This window comes from Giraffa tippelskirchi, chromosome 5 (assembly GCF_054371585.1).
Source record: "Giraffa tippelskirchi isolate mGirTip1 chromosome 5, T2T-mGirTip1v1.2.pri, whole genome shotgun sequence".
Lineage (NCBI taxonomy): Eukaryota > Metazoa > Chordata > Mammalia > Artiodactyla > Giraffidae > Giraffa > Giraffa tippelskirchi.
This window is the reverse complement of record NC_137279.1, coordinates 121,099,652-121,123,093: the sequence shown is the minus strand read 5'-3', so window position 1 is coordinate 121,123,093 and position 23,442 is coordinate 121,099,652. Positions and strand designations below refer to the sequence as shown.

Here is a 23,442-nt window from a genome sequence, read left to right as displayed (position 1 = left end):
CTCCATAGCCATCTGACCTTATTTTCCACTCAACACACATTGACACATTCTCTAGGCCATCTGGCTTTCACTCATTGGACCCTTTGCTGAAATTGTCTGCAACCTTCCTGTTCTTTAGAGTCAGCTGAAGTCCTTGTCATCAATGACACATTCTTTGAAGACACCAACAACTCACACAGTCCCTTTCTCTGAGAGCCTAGCTTCAGTTTAAACCTAATTTCTTCTCTTCTTGGTTATTATTCTTGTGTCTACAACAATTTGATAAAGTACTGTGGTCAAAAATTATATCCTCTACTTGCTTATCTTCTTAACCTCTGAGCAAAGCCCTGACATGGGTAGCTGGTAGACGGTCAGGCAATGAACATTTGACCAGCTGAATCAAATGTTTGAAAACAAAGACAGAGCCACTTTGTCATTCTATAAGAAAAAGAGTATATGATAGCAAGAGATTAAGTAGTGGAAAAATAACTCAGTGTAGTGCCTTACTCATAAGTGGTACTTAAGTAAAAGTTTATAGTGCTGAGTTTAACTCCAAGAAGCCAGATATGGAAAGATTTAGAAAATGCTTGTAAGTAAGCATTAGTGGCTCAGTGCTGTATATCTCATGAGAGGAGGCATCCTGCTTGTCTTCATGCTTCTGGCCCCAGCACCTGGCACAGTGTCTCATACTCAGCGTTCTTAGTATTTGTAGAGTGGAGTGACTGAGCAGATGAGCCAAAAGTGGAAAGAATTCTGGGATGATAGCAGGATCCCCAGGGAATTTTAGTCCCGAATTCCATAGTCATTTGTTACGCTAATATGAGTGAATTGATTAGTATCTTGGGCCTCAGTTCTGGTGTATGAACAGCAGTCACCGTATTTGAAGACTTTATAGTTTGATCAAATTTTTCTGTATTTTGGGGAAGGAGGAAGCCAGTGTAGATTTAAAAGAATTGTTTAAAATGTAAAGTCCTATTACTTTTATTTCTCTGGAGAGAGGAAAAAAATAGCACAATTTGTGAAAACACTTTGAAGGATGTTTTGATCATGATAGTAACCAGTACGTCTTTGACAGTCATTTCTAATTGTATTGATTTCTCCTACATAACAGAAATTGGGTTTGACATAAGGAAAATATTTTGAAAAATGCCAGAGCCTCAGGAAGTGAAACTTGAGCACTTCTGTTGGCTTGGTTCTTTCTCAGTGGACTGCATGCTCTCACAAGGGCGGTGACCATGAGTGTTTTATTCATCACCTTATCCCCAGCTTCTGGGACAGCACCTGGCAGGTAGTAGCTGCTCCATCAGAACATGTTGGCTGAGGAAATAATGAAGTCCTGGTCTCTGAAAGAGTTACATAGAAGTTAGGACAACCTAATGGAAATAGTATTGAAACAGTCTTGGGCTAGGCAGCTGATGAGGCCAGATGATGCTTATGGTGTTGTCCTATTTGATTCTAGAATTCCTTATTCTACAATAAGTTTAAAAAACCCTCACCATTTAAATACATTTAAAAAATGACCATGATAATATAATCAGTTACACTTACTGACTCAGCATCACATACACACAAACTGTTAACTGAAAGTTCATTTCAGCCTGGACTGGAACTAAGGAGTGAGAGCATGGAGACACACCTGACAGCTGATATTTTGCAAGTGCTTGTCCGGAACCAGCATTGCCTTAACAGTATTCACAAAGGCAATCATTCTCAAAGGTCCTTGGGAGTTGAACAGTCCATAATTTTCAAGACCCTTGCTCTTTTATATATGTATATATATTTCCATATGTTTATTTTGATCATATGATCTGTGTTTTTTCTTGAGTTAGAATTATTATTTAGCCCCTGATTATGTAAAAAGCATTACATTATTGCCTGGGTTTAAACATCTTGCATTGTATTGCAAACCATAGCAATTTCTGGACATGGTATGATTTCAGTATGTTTGTGGATGTATCTGCTGAATTTTGTATTTCTTGTTCTTTTCCCCTCTCCCACAGCTGGTCTTGGAAGAACGGGGACCTTGATAGCCTGTTATGTCATGAAACACTACAGGTTTACACACGCAGAAATAATTGCTTGGATCAGAATCTGCCGGCCCGGCTCTATTATAGGACCCCAGCAACACTTCCTGGAAGAGTAAGTATATTGTCTCCATTATTACATGGTGTCCTTGTGCCTGATTATTTCTGCCTCTTGTTGCCCGGTTGTGGACCCTATCAAGCCCGTGGCTGTGAAATGGCTGCATTGTTAGAGAAGGCTGAGTCTTAGTCTAATGGAACATTGTTGATTTGACAGCTAATGCATTCTAACTTTGTACCTTTTATATCTCTTAGATCAGGTGAGAGTGAGAAGAAAATCACAGAGCTATCTCTGCCTACCTCTTTTCTGTCATTTTCTATGTGTGATCTGGCTACAGTGCAATTTTCTTATATCATCCCACTTGGCACTTTTCATTCTTTTGTTTGCACGTCTAAAAGCAGAATGAGAAAAAAACACACGACTAAGGTCAGTCAGTGATTTCAGTGACATTGCTGCTCCCCTGACAACTGACTACACTGTTTATATAGCTGCAACTTACAAGTAACCATGGAGGAAAGGAAGAGAACTGGGATTTAGTCCTGGCTGTACCACTAACTAGCTTTATGACCATTATTTAGAAGAATACGTATAAATTCCTCCTTTCATTTGTTCACTCATTCATTAACTGTTTGTCAAACCCCAGCCTGCAAGGAGGAGACATTTACCCTGTATGGGTACACCCCTTTCTAGTTTCCCTTTACAATTTCAGAAATTACCGTTAATTTACCCATTAATAAAATGAGATAAAATTAGCAGGAGCTGATTTAGGTCCAGCTCTAAAATATTATCAATTTGTGTCTTATACTGAAATTTCATTTTTTTCCTTTTCTCTAGGATGGATTTATTTGCAATAGCATTCTTTTTCAGATAATTCCTTTCCCATTTAAGTCATTTTATGTTGGTGAGAAACAAATGATCATGAATTGCATAGAAATATGCTGTAAGTAAGCTACAATCATTCAAATGGTTAAAAGAATTTGAGCTAGCTGAGGAGTTCCTAAGTTGCCAATCCCAGAGGGAATGAGTGATAGGAAAACAAATGCTGAAACATGGGCAGTTATACCTTAGCCTAAAAGAATGAGGTGGAAGTATGATGAAGACACAAGGGAAAAATACTCAAGAATAGGACCATTAAGAAGACAATTTCTAGGTTGAATATCATGTGAGATATTAATACAAATAAAAGAATTGTATTCTTTCAGAGTTTTCTTCTTGTCAGATTCCCTGACAGTGATTTCCACTATTTTGCCTTTTATGTACCTACAGAAAGGGACTTTGTGCTGTATATCTGCCAGGGGCTTGTACTAATTACTTACTAAAGTTGAATAAATGGCCTTACAGATAGAATATAAAAGACATTCCTAAACCAGGATCTTTAGGCCATCTCTTAAAATCGTTGTTTGGAAGAACGTTTGTGTTTGGAAGACACAGTTTAGTGCATTAGTGACATTCACTTCTTCAACAGATACATGTTGAACAGATACACACTCTCACCAGGGAGTGCTCCGGATTCTGAGGATGCAACAGTGAGTGTGACAGGTGGGGTCCCTTCCTCCCAGGGTGCTAGTATTTCTAGTGGAAGGAGCGCACAATAAACAAGTTTTAAGTTTGGTTCCAAGTGGCTCATTGGTAAAGAATCCACCTGCCAATGCAGGAGACTCGAGTTTGATCCCTGGGTCGGGAAGATCCCCTGGAGAAGGGAATGGCAACCCACTCCAGTATTCTCGCCTGGGAAATCCCATGGACAGAGGAGCCTGACAGGCTACAGTCCACAGAGTCACAAAGAGTCAGACACAACTTAGTGACTAAACAACAACAATGTGAATTACATCTATTTTTTGAATGTAGAGCCAGGATGGTCATGATGTGCTATTATTTGTTCATATGACTGGATCTGAATATGCTAATATTATTAGCATATTAAGATTTCTGTGTCTGTACTTATGAAGGACATTGGTGTGTAATTTTCTTTTCTTGTAATTCTTTGGTTAAGTTTTGGTGTCGGGGTTATGCTGTCTTTGTAAAACAAGTTGTGAAGCATTTCCTTCCTTCTCTTCTACAAAGAATCTATGTATAAAATAATATTATTAGGTTTGAGGGGGTGAGATGGGAAATTAGGGCATGAGATGGTCATTGGGAAATAGGGCCTGCTTGATATTGGATGGTCTGGAAGGGTTGATCATCTGGTTTAGCAAAGGTAAACCAGGATGTGAGCCATGATGAGTTTGGTTCTGAAAAGCTTTTAGAGCTGGATGGATCATTAGTAGAGGCCTGAGTGTATGAGCCACCTGATGACTTTCTACCCAGCAGTCTATAGGGTCTGGTGACCAAGGGAATGAGGAAGGTTCTCTACTGGGCCACTTGCTTAGGTGGGTAGGAGGGGAGCATGAGGTACTCAGGTGATCTCTGCTGCTCTGCAGGGCAGGGCTATGGTCCACTGGGGGAGGGGGGCTGCTGGGCCACAGGGAGCTTGGGGTCTCAGGCAGCCAGACACTTCTGTTCAGTGCATTCCCTGACTGTTTCTAACATCCTGCCAGGAAAGCCTATTTAACATACCTTTCTCCAGGCATTCTGTACACAACCTCAGGCCTTTTCCTAAGCTACGTTTGATGGCAGTCACAGTTTTTCTCTTACCTTTCTCATGTTGCTTGTATTAGTTGATAAAATTTACTTCCTCTATGATGTATAAATCATTAGAAGTGAGGGAAAGAGTTGATTTATGGTTCTACTTTCTTTTAACAAGTTTCTCTAAAGTTCCTAATGATGGAACTTTAAAATAATTTTCCATCCTGAACATGACTGTTATAATGTTCTGTTGATTTTAAGTTTTTTTCCAGTGGCCTGTAATATATCTGTCCATATCATCCTTGACCCAGTTTACAGAGGTCCCTCCTTTCTTCCCTCATTTCCTTTATTCCTTCCTTCCTGCAACAACTGTTAATAATTGTTGAAAGCCACTGTTTGGCAGTGTTCTTTGCACTTGGGATGTTGCAGTAAAAGAGTAATTTCTGACTATGGAGATGGAAGGAAAAGAATGAGAGGGAGGGAAGGAGGAAGAAGGCGGTGGTAGGGGCAGGGGGAAGTTGATTGGTTGTGTGGTTAATAAACGAATGTATCAATTATGTGGGCTTCCCAGGTGGTGCTAGTGGTAAAGAATCCACCTGCCAATGCAGGAGATATAAAGAGACCCAGGTTCCATCCCTGGGTGGGGAAGACATCCTGGAGGAGGGCATGGCAACCCACTCCAGTATTCTTGCCTGTGAAATTCCGTGGGTAGAGGAGCCTGGCAGACTACAGTCCATGGGGCCACAAAGGGTCAGACACGACTGAGCAATTATAGTTTCTCTGACCATGATCGGTGTGATACAGAAAAATGAAGCACAGAAGAAGAGCGGAGAGCAGAGAAGGCAGTTTTAAATAATGTGGTAGTGGTGGGCTGCATTGAAAGCTTTTGAGCAAAGGCCTCGAAGAAGTGAGAGAGTAAATGGTGTATGTTCTCGAGAAGAGGGTTTCTCTCCAAGGAAACAGCTGCTGAGGCTCTGAGCTGGACTGTTCCACAGGCCACCGTGGTTTATGGAGCCAGAAGGAAGAGGTCAGAATACACATTCTGCTAGGCCTTTGTAGGAGTCTGACTTTTCTTTGGGTGAGATGAAAAGTCATCAGAGGGGAACTTCCCTGGTAAAGAATTGGGCTTGCAAAGCAGGGAACGCAGGTTTGATCCTGGTTGGAGAACTACAATCCCACATAGAGTGGAGCAACTAAGCGCACACACCTCAACTAAGACTTGACACAAACAAATATTAAAAAAAAAAAATCACCACCCTTAACCACTATATTAAAAAAAATGTAGGGGATTTTGAGCAGAGGAGTGATGAAATCTGACTACAATACGCACACATACATACAGATACTTTTTAAATTAATTAACAATTTTACTTTGGGATAATTGTACATTAATATGCAGTTGTAAAAAATGACAGAAAACTCCTGTGAACCTTTTACGCATTTTCTCCTAGTGCTACCATTTTGCAAAGCTCTAATATATCACAATCAGGATATTGACATTGATACAGTTAAGATATAGATACAGTTAACATTTCCATCACTGCAAGAATCCCTCATGTTACCTTTTTATAGCTACTTTCCCTTCCTTCCTGCCCACATCCCCTCCTTGACTCCTGACAACTGCCAATCTGTTCTTCCTTTATATATTTTGTCATCTCAAGAATGATGTATATATGGAATCATAGAGCATGTAACCTTTTGGACTTGGTGTTTTTCACTCAGTATGATTCTCTGGAGATTCCTCCACGTTGCTGCATGTATCAGTGATTGTTCTTTTTAGTGGCTGAGTAGCATTCCAAGGGAGGAATGCACTACTATTTGTTAACCATTTACCTGTTGAAGGACAGCTGAACTGTTTCCAGTTTTTGGCTATTATGAATAAAGATGCTGTAAATTTTCATGTACAGTTTTGTTCAAACATAAGTTTTCATTTCTCCTAGCTAAGTGCCCAAGAGTACAGTTACTGGACTGTATGGTACCTATTTACTTTTATAAGAAACTTGTCAAACTGTTTTCCAGTTTGTCTGTATCATTTTGTGTTTTCACCAGCAGTGTTTGAATGAGTGAATTTCTTTTCATATTTTCAAGCATTTTCTTTTAGCCATTCTTATAGGTGTGTAATAATTTATCATTTCTCAGTTTGCATTAAAGTTGTAATCGTCAGTAATAATGAACAACTTTCCATGTACTGATTTGCCATCTTTATAATGTTTCGGTGAAGCATTTGTTCAAATCTGCCTATTCTTTTGTTTTCTTATTATTGAGTTTTGATAATTGTTTAATGTTCTAGGTACTAGTCCTTTGTTTTATAAGTGGTTTACAAATATTTTCTCTCAGTCTGTAACTTGTCTTTCATCTTCTAAATAGGATCTTTCACAGAGTGAAAGTTAAATTTGATGAAGTCCAATTTATCAGTTTTTTCCTTTTTTTAAGCTCATGCTATTAGTACCAAGTCTAGGATCTCTTTGATTAGTCATAGATCCCCTTAAGTTTGTGACTCATTTTGAGTTAATTTTTGTGTAAGGTGTGAGACTTAGGTCAGGGTTCATTTTTTTTTTTGCCCATGGATTTCCAGTTGTTGTGGTACCATTTGTTGAAAAGGTTACTTTTTATCCATTAAATTGCTTTTACATCTCTGTTAAAGATTTGTTGTTGTTCAGTCATAAGACATGTCCAAATCTTTGCGATCCCATGACTGCAGCACACTAGGCTTCCCTGTCCTTCACCATCTCCTGAAGCTTGCGAAAACTCATGTCCATTGAGTTGGTGATGCCATCCAACCATCTCATCCTCTGTCACCCCCTTCTCCTCCTGCCCTCAATCTTTTCCAGCATCAGGGTCTTCAAAAATTAGATAGGCATATTTGTATAGATCTGTTTCTCTGATCTTTATTCTGTTCCATTGTTATATGTGTCTATTCTGCCTCCAGTGCTGTACTCTGTTGATACTGTACTTATGTAGAGAGCCTTAACAGAAGAATGATTCCTCCCATTGTTCCTTCTTTAACAAAACTGTCTTAGCAATGCCAGTTCCTTTTCTTTTCCGTATAAATTTTAGAATAATCTTGTCCCTATCTATAAAAAAAATCATGTTGCAATTTTGATACGAATGTGTTAAATCTCTATATCAGTTTTGGGAGAATTGACATCTTTACTGTTGCTGAGTCTTCCAATCCATAAACACAGTGTTTATTTATTTCTTCACTTACTACTTCATTTATTTCTATCTTCTTTGATTTCTTTCATGAGCATTGTTTAGCTTTCATCATATAAGTCCTATTTTGTTAGATTTACGCCTAAGTATTTAATTTTTTTAAGTGATTATCAGTGATACCTTTTCTCATTTCAGATTTCATGTAATAATTGCTCATATGTAGAAACACAGTTCATTTTCTATCTATATTTTGTATCCGGAAATTTAAGAGAGAGAGAGAAGGAGAATATGTATGTGAATTCCTGGGGATTTTTTGCATAGACAAGTGTGTCATCTACAAACAGGGAGAATTTTGTTTCCTTTCCAATCTCTATGTCTTTTACTGCTTTTTCTTCCCTTGGTGCACCAGCTAGAAGTTGAATAATTGTGGTGAAAGCAGACATCCTTCCCTTGTTCCCAGTCTTGATAGGGGGAAACATTTAGGCATTTGTGATGAAATATTAATTGGAGGTTTATCAAGTTGAGGAAGTTCCTCTTTATTTCTGTATTTCTGAGAGTTCTTATCATGAGTAAGTGTTGAATTTTGTCAAATACTTTTTCTGCATTGAGTGATGTGATCATGTGATTTTCTTCTTTAGCCTGTTAATATCATGAATTACATTGTTTTTTGTTTTTTTTTTTTAATACTGAATGAGCCTTGCATCTCTGGAATAAACCCCATTTGATTTTATAAGTAGGAACTTTGCAAATGTGATCAGGTAAAGGATCTCGAGGTGAAGAGATTATTCTGGATTATTCTGGTAGGTTGAGTGTAATCACAGGGACACAGGAGGAGTTGGACAAGAAGGTGGTGTGATGATGGAAACAGAGATTAGATTGAAGCTGGAGGAAGGGACCATACACCAAGGAGTATGGACAGCTACTGACAGCTGAAAAAAACAAGGAAACAGATTCTCCCTTCATAGTTTCCAGAATGAACCAACCCTGCCAACAATTTGACTTTAGCTCAGGTGGCACAAGTGGTAAAGAATCCATCTGCCTGCCAGTGCTGGAGACAAAAGAGATGAGGGTTCGATCCCTGGATCCGGAAGATCCCCTGGAGGAGGAAATAGTATGCACTCCACTATTCTTGCCTGCAGAATCCCATGGACAGAGGAGGCTGTAGCCCATGGGGTCTCAAAGAGTCAGACATGACTGAGCATGCACACACACATACACAGTGAAACTGATGATAGACTCCTGACATCCAGAACTGTGTGAAAGTAAACATGTGTTCTTCTGAGCCACTGAGCTTGTGGTAATTTGTGATAGCAGCTTTGTGCAGGCGAGAAACTAATCCATCTGTGCACATTGTGTAAATTTGTGTAGATAGTAAACATGTACAGTAAGGTACATAGATCCTAATGTGCACTCATGTATTCCAGACTTCTTATTCATCATATTTCTACTTTGGAATATTTGATGTAGTTGAGTCCCATGATTGACATGTTATTTAAGGAAGATTGGGCTGCAGCAAAGTATAAGATGAATTTAATGGAGGGAGATTAGAGTCAGAGAGGCTAAAAAGGAGACTGCTAAAATCCAGCAGATGGGAACTTGTCGAAGGGGCTACAAGTTAGACTGAAGAGTTAGAGATGGGTACCAGAGCCTTTCAAGGAGATAAATCTTGAGCTTTAAGGACTGACTAATGATATGAGAGATGAAGAGCCTTGAAGTCTGACTAATGGTATGAGAAATGAAGAGCGTGATGTCAATGATGACGCAGAGGCATGAATAAGTAACACATTCATTAAGGAAGAGAGAAGAGGCTTATAAAGTTTTCTGATACGTTTTCGCCTGTCAAAAATGACTGAACAAGTTAGAGGGATTGTATTCTTTCAGAAGTGAAAATTCCAATCAGTGCTTTTTAGGTAATGTTAATTCTAAATCTGTGACTTTATGAAAGCTGTTTTTCACATTCTTCTAGTCCTTGAACACCAAAATATGTCCAGGTGTTGATTTCTATGCTGTGAAGAAACCTTCCTCTCATGTCACCAATGGTAAGAAAGATGTTTATTAGCATCCTTGTAGGCTGGTGAATTTATGTACTGGCAGATCAAGACATCTTTTTTGTTGTGGTCTGAAATTTTATATTTAAATTTTTTCTAGGATATAAGTAAAGCTATTTGCAAAACAACTATCAAGTGTTTTCCTTCTACTAAAAGCTCATGTTCTTAAGCTAAAAATACTATTCTGTACCCAAAATATGTCTTCTACCAAATATCCTCAAAGTTCTTAAAATGCTGCACAAACATGACTCTTTTATTACTGAGCCAAGTCTAAACTCATCCTTCTCAGAGAGAGCCTGTAGGATATAGATAGTATATAGATGGGATCAGGCTGCTTTTATGATTTAATGTTTGACTGAATATTCACTGTGTGGTAGTCTGACTTCTGGGTCATGATCCATTAAAACTTTCATTCATTAGAAAGGGTCCTTGCGGGACAGGCATGCAGTTCCCATGGGGACTTTTAGCTCACAGAGATCTTTTACTTGTGGGTACTCATATGATTGGGTGTTAGTTCTAGAAGGTCTTGTAGGTCTTCATAGAACTGTGCAACTTCAACTTCTTCGGCATTACTGGTTGGGGCATAGACTTGGATTACCGTGATATTGAATGGTTTGCCTTGGAAACGAACAGAGATCATTCTATCGTTTTTGAGATTGCATCCAAGTACTGCATTTTGGACTCTTTTGTTGACCATGATGGCTACTCCATTTCTTCTAAGGGATTCTTGCCCACAGTAGTAGATATAATGGTTATCTGAGTTAAATTCACCCATTCCAGTCCATCTTAGTTCGCTGATTCCTAGAATGTCGATGTTCACTCTTGCCATCTCCTGTTTGACCACTTCCAATTTGCCTTGATTCATGGACCTAACATTCCAGGTTCCTATGCAATATTGCTCTTTACAGCATCGGACTTTGCATCTATCACCAGTCACATCCACAGTTGGGTATCGTTTTTGCTTTGGCTCCATCCCATCATTCTTTCTGGAGTTATTTCTCCACTGATCTCCATTAGCATATTGGGCACCTACTGACCTGGGGTGTTCATCTTTCAGTGTCCTATCTTTTTGCCTTTTCACAATAAACTGTGGAAAATTCTGAAAGAGATGGGAATACCAGACCATCTGACCTGTCTCTTGAGAAACCTGTATGCAGGTCAGGAAGCAACAGTAAGAACTGGACATGGAACAACAGACTGGTTCCAAATAGGAAAAGGAGTACGTCAAGGCTGTATATTGTCACCCTGCTTATTTAACTTATATGCAGAGTACGTCATGAGAAACGCTGGGCTGGAAGAAACACAAGCTGGAATCAAGATTGCCGGGAGAAATATCAATAACCTCAGATATGCGGATGACACCACCCTTATGGCAGAAAGTGAAGAAGAACTAAAGAGCCTCTTGATGAAGGTGAAAGAGGAGAGTGAAAAAGTTGGCTTAAAGCTCAACATTCAGAAAACTAAGATCATGGCATCTGGTCCCATCACTTCATGGCAAATAGATGGGGAAACAGTGGAAACAGTGTCAGACTTTGTTTTTTTGGGCTCCAGAATCACTGCTGATGGTGACTGCAGCCATGAAATTACAAGACGCTTCCTCCTTGGAAGGAAGGTTATGGCCAACCTAGATAGCATATTTAAAAGCAGAGAAGAAAAAAAAAAAGTTTTTCTCCTGTGACTAGGCATGTTGTATTATATAACATATCTTGAGCATTCCTGACAGACTGTTAGCTGTCTATTTATCAATGGCAACTATTTACTGGTTGAAAACGGGAAGCAATAATATTCACCTGACCAGTTTTCTCTTAAAGCCATTTCCATGACGATGATGGGACCCAGTTAGTTTTTTATTTCAGTCACTCCCGGCAAATAACAAATTTGAAGAAATAAAAAATACCTGGAATAGTTAAAAAAATAAATAAATAAAAATAAAAGCAGAGACATTACTTTGCCAACAAAAGTCTGTCTAGTCAAGGCTATGGTTTTTCCAGTGGTCATGTATGGATGTGAGAGCTGGACGGTGAAGAAAGCTGAGCACTGAAGAATTGATGCTTTTTAACTGTGGTGTTGGAGAAGACTCTTGAGAGTCCCTTGGACTGCAAGGAGATCCAATCAATCCATCCTAAAAGAGATCAATCCTGGGCGTTCATTGGAAAGTCTGATGTTGAAGCTGAAACTCCAATACTTTGGCCACCTCATGCGAAGGGTTGACTCATGGGAAAAGACCCTAATGCTGGGTAGGATTAGGGGCGGGAGGAGAAGGGGACGACAGAGGATGAGATGGTTGGATGGCATCACCAACTCGATGGACATGGGTTTGGGTAGACTCCAGGAGTTGGTGATGGACAGAGAGGCCTGGCGTGCTGCAATTCATGGGGTCACAAAGAGTCGGACACGACTGAGCGACTGAACTGAACTGAACTCATATGATGTGAAGGAGGAAAGGGCAACCTACTCCAGTATTCTCGCCTGGAGAATTCCATGGACAAAGGAGTCTGAGGGGCTACAGTCCACAGGGTTGCACAGAGTCAGACATGACTGAAGTGACTTAGCACACGCGCATGCACCCATAGGATGTTATTGTTGTTTTTATGTTTTAATTTCCTCCCGAGATAGTAAGAATGCAGAGCTTAAATCTGGACAATACAGGGAGTTCTATCTTTGCACAGTAGAGCTTCTGCTTTGAATGAAGTTATCTTTAAGGAATCAGTGTTGTGGTTGAACTTTTTTATTCTTAGATCCATAAGTCAGAATTTGACCTATTTCGCTTTATTATCATATATACTGGGCTTCCCTGGTGACACTAGTGGTAAAGAACCTGCCTGCCAATGCAGGAGACATAAGAGATGCAAGTTCAATCCCTGGGTCAGGAAGTTTCCCTGGAGGAGGGAATGGCAACCCACTCCAGTATTCTTGCCTGGAAAATCCCATGGACAGAGGAACATGTGGACTACAGTTCATAGGGTCGCAAAGAATCAGACATGACTGAAATGACTGAGCACATCATAGATATTTTCATTAACTTCCAGTAAAGTTGGGTATTTTTCCACATTGTAGCTTAGTTATAAGCCTTCGGTTGTCTGCAGTACTTCTCAGATACTAAGGTGTCCAACATTCATTTGGGGATCTTGGGAAATGCGGTTTCTGGTTCAGGATATCTGGGGTGGGACTTGAGATTCTATCTTTCTAACAAGTTCCCAGGGGATGCAATGCTGCTGGTCAACCAGCCACATTGTATAACAGGGATTTGTGGCTAATTTTTACTTGTAGATATCAGCTTATGCAATATTTAGTTTGGTGTTTATGGCATTTGGTGAGTTTCACAACTGGATTGAGCAACAGAAGAAATGAATAGTTCAACCATTGTTTTTCATTTCAGGAAATTGCCAAAAATAAGATGAAGAAAACCTATCCAGAAGAATGGAAAAATGCTTTAAAATGTCTAACAATAACAGCTTGAATTTTAAATTAAAATTTATTTATAGTATTTTTTAAAGATACATGGACTAGCTCCAGTAATATGGATTAATTTTTTTTTATTAATCTCTTTTGAAGATTTGAGAACTTATCTTTTCTAAAATATGGAACTTAAAATCTGAAATATTATGAACAAAGGAGTTGAAAATAATAATAGGCAATATTGTGGTTTATTAAAATAACAAGTACATTGCAGAGACTTGAGTTTGTACTATTTGACAGTCATATTTTTTTGCAGTAACACTTGGTTATATTGCTTTTCAGTATTTACTGCTGTATCATTTGATCTATTTATTGGCTCTCAGTTGGCATTGAATCTACTGGCTAAGCAAAAATAAAATTCTAATATGGATCTAAGTAAGAAGGATAAGGGCTTCCCAGGTGGCCAGTGCAGGAGATGAAAGAGACGTGGGTTCGATCCCTGGGTCAGGAAGATCACCTGGAGTAGGAAATGGCAGTCTATTCCAGTGTTCTTGTCTGGAAAATTCCATGGATAGAGGAGCCTGGTGGGCTACAGTCCATGGGGTCATGAAGAGTCCGACATGACTAAGAAACTGAGCATGCACACACACACACAACACACAAAGGATAAGGTTAAATATGAATTCTTGGCACTGGTGGCATGAGAAATTTGTCTTGAAATACTCATGTCAGTTACTGAAGATAGAAGAGTGAATAATTTTTATTTGTTTTGTTTCCTGTGTAAAAGGGTTAAAGTTGGTTTAAACCATAAAACATTAAGTTTACTTACAAAGTTTGTATTTTGATATGTTACCAGTCATCTAGTTCCTAATTGTGAGGTTCTATCCCTGAATGTGAATTAGCTAGTGAATTGAATCTTTTGGGGGATTCCCTAAGTCATTTTTCCCCTCTCCTTTTGTATTTCAGAAGTATTTCCCTATTCCCTCATAAATTCTTCCTAAACATCTTCCTATTAAATCTTCCATTCATACAAAGTAAGAGTAGAACTTCTTGATTACCTATGTTGTTCCCACCTCCTGAATCTTGGGTACTGCTCTTTAGTCTGTCTTCCTTTGATATCAAGTTAGAGCATTTCATTAGCCCAGTTCTTTAAACCAGGAACTGCTTGTTCCCATAATAACAGAGCAGTTAGTGGAGTAGGCACACAGGGAAGGCTGGGGCTCAAGTCACGGCTGGAGGGAGGCCCAAGTCGAGCTAGAACGTTGGTTGAGTTTCTATATGAAGTGACTGACTGGTGGCTTTGGATAGACCCTGAGGTCAGGGCTAGGTCATACTAGGAAAATCTGTGTTGAGGATGGAAGAAGTGATAAAGAGGAAGAGTTATGGTGTGGAGATGGGATTAAGTTGCAGTCAGGAAAGTTTGGGAGAAGAGGTCAGCTACAAGCAGAAGAAGTTGCACAACAATGGCTGCCACTGTGCTCTGAATTCAAAACCAGAAATATCTACAACAATGCAACTGAAAGCAGATTTTTTTCTAAAAGACTTGTGAAAGTTTTTTATCAGAATTAACTATGAATTGGCTTGTAATGAGTCTGAATTAATTCTTCTTTTTCTAGCCCAAACCTGAATAACCCAGGGCCAAGAAATGGCCAAAACTGATGACCCCAGTACTGGCCACTTTTCTCAAGACTGTTCAAAGTCACTTCAAAGCACAAGTTCTTTTTTAGCAGAGGGTCAATTATGTCATGCTCTCTTAGAAAATGCACTACTTTACTGGAGGATTTACTTTGAGTTGTTACATTAGCTTCATAGGATTTGATTTTTAAATGCTAACTACTTAAAAATACATGTTTTACTTCTTCTATTTGAGATGAGGCTTTTAAGGGAGTAACAGATACCACAATAAAAGCTAGCGTGGTTTCCACTGTCAGTGTAAAAGGTATTTGCGTGAAGTGCTGCTTTTTCTTAAGGAGCACTTGAGTATCGCATCGCTTAGCAACACACAAATCAGCTTTGACACCTTATTCATCTGTATTTTCAAGTTCAAATCAAGTCTTTCCAGTGATGGGACAGATTGAGTCTTTTAAACTGAGCAAGTGAAAGGTGTCACTTTGTCATTTTCATCTTTAGGTTGGCAGCAGCAGCAGAGTTTTCACTTTATAACATTTCAGAATTAGAATTTTTTTCAATTTATCCTCTTGGGCCTTCCAGCTTCTTGCCTTCCTTCCCCTATCTGTGTTTTTTATACCTCAAGACGTTCTCGGGGTCTTCCCTTCAGTTTTGAGATCTAATGCGAATTTCTTAGTATGGCGAGCAAAGCCCATTGTGAGCTGGTTCTCACCTCCTCTCCTGTGAAGGAGGGGGCCTTCAGCCACGTTGAACAACCCAGTTTTACATACATACAGTCTTCTTTGCTGTCATTGTTTCTTCAAGCCCACATGGTTTTCTTTGTCAGGGGATACTCTGCTGGCTAAGCCCTGCTCATCATTCTAGATACTTCTGGATTCTCAGATAACTTGTGTCTGATTCTTTCAGTTTGAGTCAGGGGCCCCTTTCCCTAGGCTCCTAAGCAAATCACGGTCATAGGGCTTTACTATTGGATTTCAGTTGTTTACTTTTCACATACTAAACTGGAAATTTCTTGAGGGACAGGAATTCTGTCTTTCTGTATTTTCTATCCTTTTTGTGCGTTTCATGTAGCTGAGTTTTTCATTATCTGTGACAGGGCTGTCTTCTTTTCCCTGTGAAGAAGCAGTTCTTTATTACTGGGGTTTTGACCAGAGGCCCAAGGCCTCTACTATTTATGAATTTATTTTTTGAAGTATTTGTACAGTGCCAAGGACTATGCTTTTGTTTACTACTATTGGAAGGATATAATATTCAAGCATCATATAAAAGGTTATGCTGGATGTTATACTAAGTGAGAAAAGTTTGGAGGAGTGAAAAATTAAAGCAAGAATTTTTGAAAATGCAAAGTATCAGGAAGGCTATTCTGTGATTTTATGAAGATTTCCACAAAGGGAGAAAAAGTTAAGAGTTTGTTTTGAATATATATTTTTACAACTGGTATAGAAGAATTAAATATGATTCAGTGGTTATGCTAGCCTCATCAATTGATGTATCCTAAGTTCAGGAAATAATCCTAGAAAGTTTGCTTCTAAGAAGCAAAAAAAAAAAAATTTCCCATGGTAGAAGGTAGATATTGCCATACTCCCTAGTGAATTGGTGTGTATAGATTTCTGCAATTTTAATTTTATTCATATATTTAAAAATTCACCAGGTTTTTATTTTAAAATTTAATCTAGTTAGAAACATGGTTTAACCTAGTTTTGATTTTAAAACAATGTTAGGAATGATAAGTTAGTCTTATACATGGATAACATATTTTATATCTATACTAGCAATCTGTATCTAAATACTTATATCCATAAAAGCTGTCTTAGAAATTGTATCTAAAGGCATTTTTGTATCTCTTTTGGTTTATTTGAAAAATATTGAAAAGTGAACAAAGGGTAAAAGAAAAATGAAACTTATTGTTTGAAAGTAGGGTGAAAAAGTGAAAGTGAGTTGCTCAGTCGTGTCTGACTCTTTGCAACCCCATGGACTATACAATCCTTGGAATTCTCCAGGCTAGAATACCGGAGTGGGTAGCCTTTCCATTCTCCAGGGGATCTTCCCAACCCAGGGATCAAACCCAGGTTTCCCACATTGCAGGCAGATTCTTTACCAGTTGAGCCACAAGGGAAGCCCAAGAATATTGGAATGGGTAGCCTATCCCTTCTCCAGAGGATCCTCCTGGTCCAGGAATCAAACAGGGGTCTCCTGCATTACAGGGGGATTCTTAACCAACTGAGCTATCAGGGAAACCTTGAAAGTAGGGTAGGATATTATATTTAAATAAAGAATGCCCCCCCTCAACCATTCAGTCAACCGTTCAGTTCCACCCTATGCTGTTAAAATTTTGGCATTTCTTCTTCTCCTGACTTCTAAAGGTGCTCTTGTTAAGACAGTGTAGTAATACAATGCTTGCTATCTTTTATGGTAACAACTTTAAGGGTTCCTTTTCAAACTTAGTTTACCTTTGTTCTGCTTTGATCTATATTTTTATTTATTTTCAGATCTTTTTTTTTTTTTAACAAAAGCAAACAGCACATTGTTTTTTAAAAAAGGTCAAAAAGTGTAGACATTATGAAATAGAAAGCAGAATTTCCTTTGTTACCATTCTTGAGGATGACTCATTAATATTTTGGCATATAACCTTCTAAATAACTGTGAATTGTAACATTTTTCGCTTTTTTTCCCCCAAAAGACAGGATCACACTTTCCACACTCTGTCACTTAATTTTTCATTCTTGTTTTCATTCTTGTTTCATGGCCACTCTTCCCTGTCACCACATGTAGGGCCATCCCAGGCTTGTCTGACTGTATAATATTTCACAGAATAGCTTTACTATAATTTAATAAACCTGTTGTCCACTATATGCCTCCATTATTTTACTGTTACAAATAACATTGTATCAAGCATGTTTATATCTTGTACACAAGTGAATATTTCTGTAGTATGATGCCTAGGTATGAATTTGCTTGGTTGGAGGGGTTGCATATGTAAGTTTTGCCATAATTTAAAAGTTAACTTCTTCTTCAAGATTCTCAACAATTTTTAACCATAAACACAAACATTCTGATTTGGGAATAAACTTTGTTTAGAAGGAAAGGTGGATTCCTTTCCTGAAGGCCCAATGAGACCGGACATTTCAGGGAGGGTTGTTTTTCCTCTCATGTTTTAACCTGAGTTTTCTGTGATACGTGGAACCTTTGAGAGAAAGTATTACTGGGTCTTCCTATTGCCTCAAGAAAGAAATCTATGTTCTTATTGGTGACATCTCCTTGATAATGTTATTATTTCATTGCTTGTTGGTATTCCTTATGATGAACTATAATGTTTTTAGTTGAATTCTAATCTGTACAGTATGATATAGTATGGAGCTATGCAGGTGTATGAAGGTGACCCCATCAATAAAAATAGTAGCCCAAAATTGTCATTTTGCTTACACATTTTAAATTATTTTCTTATAGCCTTGAAAATAGTTGTAAATATGCCCTGTTTGAATAAAGGAAAGCTTGTAGATGAATGTCAACTACATTTTCTTTTTCCCAAAAGATAATCAATTTGAGGCTATAAACCTTATTTTTAGATCGTAAGAGTGGGTTTGAAAAGTTATACATTCATGACTTTTTATGATACCACATACAATTAGGTGTGTGTTTAGTACTTTCCTGAGGTGATATCTCCATCTAACTTAAGTTCATTCACCTATATCTTTGAGTCCATTTCACTCCAGCTATTTTCACAGGTGTATCAAATTGCTATTTTAGAAATATATTACAGATTTCAAATTAATATTTAAAAGAGAAATTAGCTCATAGTCTTTATTACTGTGGAAGTTGTTCTAAGCATCTAAGAACCTTAAAAGTCAACCCATGTAAAGCTGTACAGACATATATTGAAAGAAGTGTGTTTATGTTTAATATAAAACTTTAATTTATTTTGTCATTCAGAAAATGACTTTTATTTTCTTTATTCTAAGACTTCATAATCTTTCTAGTCTGATTTGCAAATATCTATATGCTATATCTTTTTGTCTGTGAGATGTCATATTTCTGAGGAGATGATAGTCATTTATTTTAAAAATTATTATTATTTTTTTCTCCTTTTTACAGGAAACAGGCATCACTATGGGTCCAAGGAGACATTTTCCGATCCAAACTGAAAAATAGACCGTCCAGTGAAGGAAGTATTAATAAAATTCTTTCTAGCTTGGATGATATGTCTATTGGTGGAAACTTATCTAAAATACAAAACATGGAGAGATTTGGAGAGGTGAGTTTTTTTCTAGGAAGATTTTCCTATCTCCTTAAGACTGACATTCTGTATTTCTTCGTTTTTTCAATTGAACACACATAACATAGCCATATCTCTTCTCTAAATGATGACAGTACTAAATTTTTAGGTGTGGAGGCACCACCTATAAGGCAAGAATAAAAGCAAAGAAAGCAACTATCCTTACAAGAAAAAAAGCTGTAATTTAAGGAGTACAATTATAAAGGAGTCTACTCTGATTTGGAAACTACTTGCTAAAGCGAAATTGAAAAGCAGACTTTGTATTTGAAAATGGAAATAGATATTAATCAGAAAAATCTTAATGTGATAACTGGATAGTACATACCACAAATGATACATTGCAACCTCAAATACATGATTTCTAAAGTAAGTCCAGAGTTGAAAGCATAACCAGGGGCAACTTTTTTTTTTTTGAGACTCCAATAGAAGCAAACCACTTTAAACAGTTGACATACATAGTCTGATTTAATCTGTATAACTAGAGATTAGGTAAGTTAGGCAACATTATCTCTATGTTATAATAAGGTAATTGAATATTAGAGAAATTCAAATCTCAGTGTTAGAAAAGTAATTCAATCCAGTTCTATCTGATTTTAAATCTGTATTTTTTTCTACTATACCTCCTACCTCTGAATAAAATGGTAGTGATTTCACTAAGAATTAGGCTCATGGGCATTCTTTGAACTAAAAACAACCTGGAAATAATTTGTTCTAATTTCTTACCTTGTGTGGATCAGAAAACTGAGTTGCATAAAATTTTATACTTGCTCAAGGTTATAGAGTTTTTAAATAGTGGGATCACCTTCAGAGCAGGTAGTCTAGCTGCTAGTTTAGCTTTTTCTACCACAGTATGACTACGGGCTTCCCAGATGGCTCAGTGATAAAGAACCCACCTGCCCATGTAGGAGATGTGCGTTGGATCCCTGGGTCGAGAACATCCCCTGGAGGAGGAAATGGCAACCCACTCCAGTAGTCTTGCCTATAAAATTCCATGGACAGAGAAGCCTGGTGGGCTACCATCCATGGGGTCACAAAAAATCAAACATAACAGAGTGAGCATGTGTGCACGCATCACAGTATTGACTAAGGCGAAGGTAAGCACCTGGTTTATATTTATTTTTATGTCCCTAAAGGGGCAGGAAAGCTATTAAAATATTTAAGCAGCAAGTGCAGATGTACATTCTATTAGGCAGTGACCCATTAGACATGGACAAGGGCCTTGAACAGGCTTAGCCCTCGAGGATGGAAGGAATGTATCATAGCTCTGTTAGGTCAGCAGTTGGCAACCCAAACAGATTTGTTTTTTCAGGAATCTGTTTGATTTAGGAAATCAAACAGATTTCCTTTCACCAGGAAAGATAATGAGAGTGTTTGGAGATAGGGAGAGTGTTTTCTTCAAGAGGAAGGATGGAGACTGCTGGAGGACCTGAGTTTTCAACCCTGTGGTCTGTTCTCCAGGACAGTCACCAGTGAAGTGGCTGAGTTTAGTGGTTTGACCAGGCGTAAATCTTTTTAGCCAAGGTCGCGTTGACATTCAGAGCCTTTGGAGACCTTTTCTTGTCTTTGTGTTATAGTTTAACCTTTTCAAAGCAAACAGAAAGGATATGGACTGTCATTTTAGTGAGATAATATAGTTCAACAAGAACATTTTGTTGTTCTGGTCAGCATTTCCTCTTCAGGTTGAGTTCAAGTACATAAGACTTTTGAGTTATGACTTCTGAAGAGCCACACGTGAAACCTGTCCGTCTATCTAAGAAATACATTTATCTTGAAGAAACATAATGCTTTTACTATTATAATCTGTATTAAATTGACATCTGATAGTTAGAATATTTGTTCTCATACTTTTTTGGAACCCAATTTGTTGAACTTGAGATCAGTGAACATTGATTTATCACTGAAAGGGTGATGAATGCAATATGAGTGAAATTTAAAATATCAGTTTTAAATATGAACATATATTCAGATGTTGGCTATTTTACCTCCTTCCTCTTTTCAACACCCCTCAAACTAATTACTTTAGTTCTCATTCAGAAACGCTATTATTTTTGAAATTAGAGGACAGAAATGAAAGGGTTCAGAAATACTAGGGAATGATGGTGTGGTTAAGATTGTAGGCATGACATATCTATGGGTTTATAGTTAACTGACCACTTTATAGTTAGCTGATGCTTTGTGTAAACACCTCTTATGATTCTCAGTCTTTTTATTGCCATGCTTATTTGGTGCTGTCTCCATGAATATGGGGAGTTAGTTTACTCAAGTGAGTGTATATGAGTTAGTGGTTTCTTTATCATTCTTGTAATTGGGAAAATACTTTAAGAATGCTGCAAAAGTTTTGATAAAGTGTTTCAAGTTCTATACCAACATTCAGGATAGAAGCCCATGGAAATCCTGGATATATTTAGTTTATGTACAAAGAAATTGCAAAAGGCAATAATCTTCTAAAGGTGTTTTTATTTTTTAAAGTCAGATTGAAAGCAGAGATAGCAAATTATCTTTTGATTTCTAGGCCTAAAGGAATTTTCCTGTGATTGGTTATTAGGAAGCTTAGGAAACTCCATAGTTACCTGATTTGGAGAGCTTGAATGTGTAGTTTTCTAGTGCTTATAGGGTGAGTAAAAGGAAAATAATCAAAAGTATCAGCTGAAATGCTTCAGGCCATAGTAATGGAATAGGCTATGGCTTTAATGAATTCTCTTGGTCCACTCAGACTTAGGAGAAACCTTTTAAAAATAGAGGTTTTACCTTCATTGAACCTGGTTGTTAGTACTGGCTAGGAGCTATGAAATATACTCAACGGATATATGTAGGTCTAGAGTAAGCTCCCTGCTCCATGCCCCTGCCTTTGCACGGCCCTTTTCCTCATGGTCCTTACTCACCTTCCTTGCTGGGTGATATTCTTTATAAAGATGGAGGCTTCGATCTGCCTTCATCATAATTCTACTCCTAGCCCACAGGGACTTTGTAAATATTACCTGAATGAATAAAGACCGACAGTTTCACAGAACACAAATAAGAATACAGACATGAAATTGGGAATAATAATTCAAGCTATCCAAGGGTAGCACATACTCAAATACAAAATAGTACCAGTGATAAGTGCTTGTTTTGATAATCAGTGGCCTTAGGATCCATTGTGCATTGGGCTTATAAAAAAAATGGCTTTAAGGGACTTCCCTGGAGGTCCAGTGATTAAGACTTCACCTTCCAATGCAAAGGGTGTGTGTTCAGTCCCTGGTTGGGGAGCTGATATCCCACATGCCTCCTGGCCAAAAAACCAAAACATAAAACAGAAATAATACTGTAACAAGTTCAATAAAGACTTTTAAAAATGGTTTCAAGAAGATGAAATTTAATGCACCTTATTTAAAGTGCCAGATATATAAGGAGTTAAATGAGCTTACAGGGCAATAGTAGCAACCTAAACAGTGCCTACTATGTGCCTGGCAGTGTTCTAAGCACTTAACGTGGATTAAATTTAGTCCTTACAACAGCTGTATGAAATAGGCACCTTTACTAGGTCCATTTTACAGATGACATAACTGAGGCAGACGAAGCCACCTGCCCAACATCACAAAGTAGAGTGGAGCTGTCATTTGAACCAAGGGACTCTGGCTCCAGAGTTAGCCCCCCACCCTGAGGCCTCTCACTTTACCCCACTGCCTGTTCATGGGTTCCTCTGTGTGACTCTAGTACATAACCTTAGCCAGACTGTCCTCAGAAATTTCCGCTGGAATCACGATTGTTTCTATCCTTTTCTTTTCCTACTCCAGGGTGATAGTCCAGTATTAGCACATCAGTCAGTATATACTCTTGATTTAGAGATATTAATTAGATACAGGTGCTGCTGATGTTTGGCTGAGTTCACATAAATTGACAATCAGATAAGTGAGAATGTGGTGCTTTAATTACCTCACTCAGTTACTATGATTTATAAATATCCCCGTGAACAGGGTACATCTTAGAAATCTATGAAATATAAATTGAATCTCTAAGGCCCTACCTTTAAGCACCTTTCTTTCCACTCGTAGGTCCACTGAGACATTCCAGGTCCAATCTGAGAGTTGCTGGGATCCACCAGAGGCTGTTAGTTAGGGGAGATTTACCATTTGGGGAGCTCACCCTGGCTGTGCTGTTGAAGAGGTGCTGGTGTCTGTGTGTAGCTAGAGGTGGAAGGTCACAGGGCAGTGGTCCAGGTGATAGAGATCTGAACCAGTGGCAGGAAAAAGGAGGGAAGATGAATTTGGGTTGTTTTTGTTCAGTCATCCAGTCATGTCTGACTCTGGGACCCCATGGATTGCAGCATGCCAG

At 38.2% G+C, this 23,442-nt stretch overlaps 1 protein-coding gene across 30 annotated transcripts in view; it reads left to right on the top strand.

The window, feature by feature from the left end:
- Nucleotides 1-23,442, top strand: part of CDC14A (cell division cycle 14A) — a 196,982-nt gene that overhangs the window by 127,499 nt on the left and 46,041 nt on the right. For all 30 annotated transcript variants that reach the window (XM_081493185.1, XM_081493178.1, XM_081493199.1 and 27 more), the window contains 2 exons: nt 1,980-2,118; nt 18,948-19,107. In XM_081493185.1, the coding sequence (XP_081349311.1) occupies nt 1,980-2,118; nt 18,948-19,107 (299 nt within the window). The remainder of the gene's footprint in view (nt 1-1,979; nt 2,119-18,947; nt 19,108-23,442) is intronic.